Source organism: Phyllostomus hastatus, unplaced genomic scaffold (genome assembly GCF_019186645.2).
Source record: "Phyllostomus hastatus isolate PE091 unplaced genomic scaffold, TTU_PhHast_1.1 phas_scaffold_28, whole genome shotgun sequence".
In the NCBI taxonomy this organism is placed as follows: Eukaryota; Metazoa; Chordata; class Mammalia; order Chiroptera; family Phyllostomidae; genus Phyllostomus; species Phyllostomus hastatus.
This window is the reverse complement of record NW_025334022.1, coordinates 21361780-21363951: the sequence shown is the minus strand read 5'-3', so window position 1 is coordinate 21363951 and position 2172 is coordinate 21361780. Positions and strand designations below refer to the sequence as shown.

Genomic DNA, 2172 nt, shown 5'->3' with positions numbered 1-2172 from the left:
TGGGCCACCGTGTGAATGCCGTGGAGGAACTACTACCGATCATGCCATCCCCTCGTCTTATACTCAGGTAGTAGACTGCAACACAAAAACAGCTTACCTAGCTTATTCACCCACAGCAACAGGGGGGGGGGATGTCCAAACCCAAATGGTCCTGTGTACCTAAGCCTCCTATCATACCTGCCATTAATGGAAAGCCAGGACCATGCCCATGCACCTCCTTTTATTCAACAATGCACTCTTCTTGCTACAATAATGTTCAAGAGTGTACCCTTGGCAATAAGGCATATTTTACTGCCATACTCCAGAAAACAAAAAATGCTGCCAACGTAGGAGACTGGGGAGATAGCTCATCAGTCGTTGGCCTTAGTTCCACCAAATACTTACAAGCCAGCTGCCAAGGCACTGTAGGACAGTCAGTGTGCTGGGAACAAACTCCTCCTATTCACACTTCTGATGGAGGTGGGCCTCAAGATATCATAAGAGAACTCACCGTTCAGAACCAAATAGAACAGCTCATTGAAAATCAATTCCCTAAACTCACCCATCACCCTCTGGCTCTTCCCAAGTCGCGAGGAATAGATCTAGATACCCAAATGACAGACATCTTGACGGCCACCCATCGGTCATTAAATATTTCCAACCCTACACTAGCCCAAGATTGCTGGTTATGCTTAAGCCAAGGCACCCCCATGCCTCTAGCTGTCCCCACCAACATATCAGCCCTAAATATCACCGAACAAAATTGCACCCTCAGCATATCCTTTAGAGTTCAGCCTATGCTTTTTTACTCCTCCCCCTGCATCTATAAGAAATTACAAAATAATTCTTTTGATATTTCTGTTGGTTTCGCTAGCTTTACCAATTGTAGCCACACGCTTAATTACAGCACATCCCTCTGCCCTGGTCCAGGATGAGCATTCGTTTGTGGTAATAATCTAGCTTTCACCACCCTGCCCGCCAATTGGACAGGGCTATGTGCCCTAGCTGCCTTACTACCTGACATAGACATTATCCCAGGGGATGAACCCGTCCCCGTTCCTGCTTTTGACCACTTCGCAGGACGACACAAAAGAGCCTTAGCTATTATTCCCCTGCTTGTTGGTCTAGGAGTTTCTGGAGCGGTAGCTACCGGAACTGCAGGATTAGGAGTTGCAGTTCACTCCTATACAAAACTTTCCAAACAACTTGTCGATGATGTCCAAGCCTTATCCAGTACTATTACTGACATTCAAGACCAACTAGACTCCCTAGCGGAGGTAGTCCTCCAGAATAGACGGGGCCTAGACTTACTCACAGCAGAGCAGGGAGGCATTTGTTTAGCTTTACAGGAACGATGCTGCTTCTATGCCAACAAGTCAGGCGTCGTCCGGGGCAAGATCAAAACCCTTCAAGAAGATCTGGAAAAACGACGAAAAGCCCTAACTGAAAGCCCTTTTCTTACAGCCTTCAACAGACTACTCCCCTTTCTTCTCCCTCTCCTCGGGCCTTTAATAGCTATCATTCTCTTCCTGACCTTTGCTCCCTGGGTTCTCAGGTGCACCACAAACCTCATCCGAGACCAACTTAACTCCCTCCTTGGCAAATCTATCCAGATACATTATCATCAGCTAGAAATGAACAAACCTGGCACTGACTCGCAGCGTTTTTTCCCAGAATGTCCTCGCGCATAGACCCTGCACCCCTCCCCACCTCTTATGAGAACAGTATAACCCTTGGCATTATACTTTACATATAAAATGTAATGGATACCGCTAGGTGCAGAGCAAAGCATCGCAAGGAGAAGCTGCCCCAAAGGTGGCCCTGCCATGTCTCCTGAGAGGCAAGTCGGCTTGCATAGAGGTCAGTACCCCAACCCTCTCCTCCGCAAAAGGTACTTCAGAGCTCAGGACGAGCTCAGGAGGAGCCAGACCACTGCCTCCCCTAGCCGGTTAATGTCCACTCCTCACCTTAAAAATAAAAATAAGGGAGGAGATGTTGGGGGCAGGGATAAGCCTAAAGTAGGCTGATGCAACCAGAGATGGAAATTGCGCATGCATAACAGGATATCTGCGGTCAGGAGTCATGTAACCGCTTCACCTAAGCACGCGGACCGCACGCCAATCAGTGCCTTGATCACGCACCTATCATGCATCCCCTACCCAATCCCAGCTAAGAGCACGCCCCAAAGCTACC

General features: G+C 48.4%; 1 protein-coding gene across 1 annotated transcript; it reads left to right on the top strand.

Annotated features, from left to right (window-relative positions):
- Positions 1-230: 230 nt before the first annotated feature.
- On the top strand, positions 231-1670 carry LOC123805075 (syncytin-1-like). Its single transcript, XM_045817484.1, has 2 exons — positions 231-843; positions 940-1670. The coding sequence occupies exons 1-2, from the start codon at positions 231-233 to the stop codon at positions 1668-1670; spliced, it is 1344 nt and encodes a 447-aa protein (XP_045673440.1).
- Positions 1671-2172: the final 502 nt, after the last annotated feature.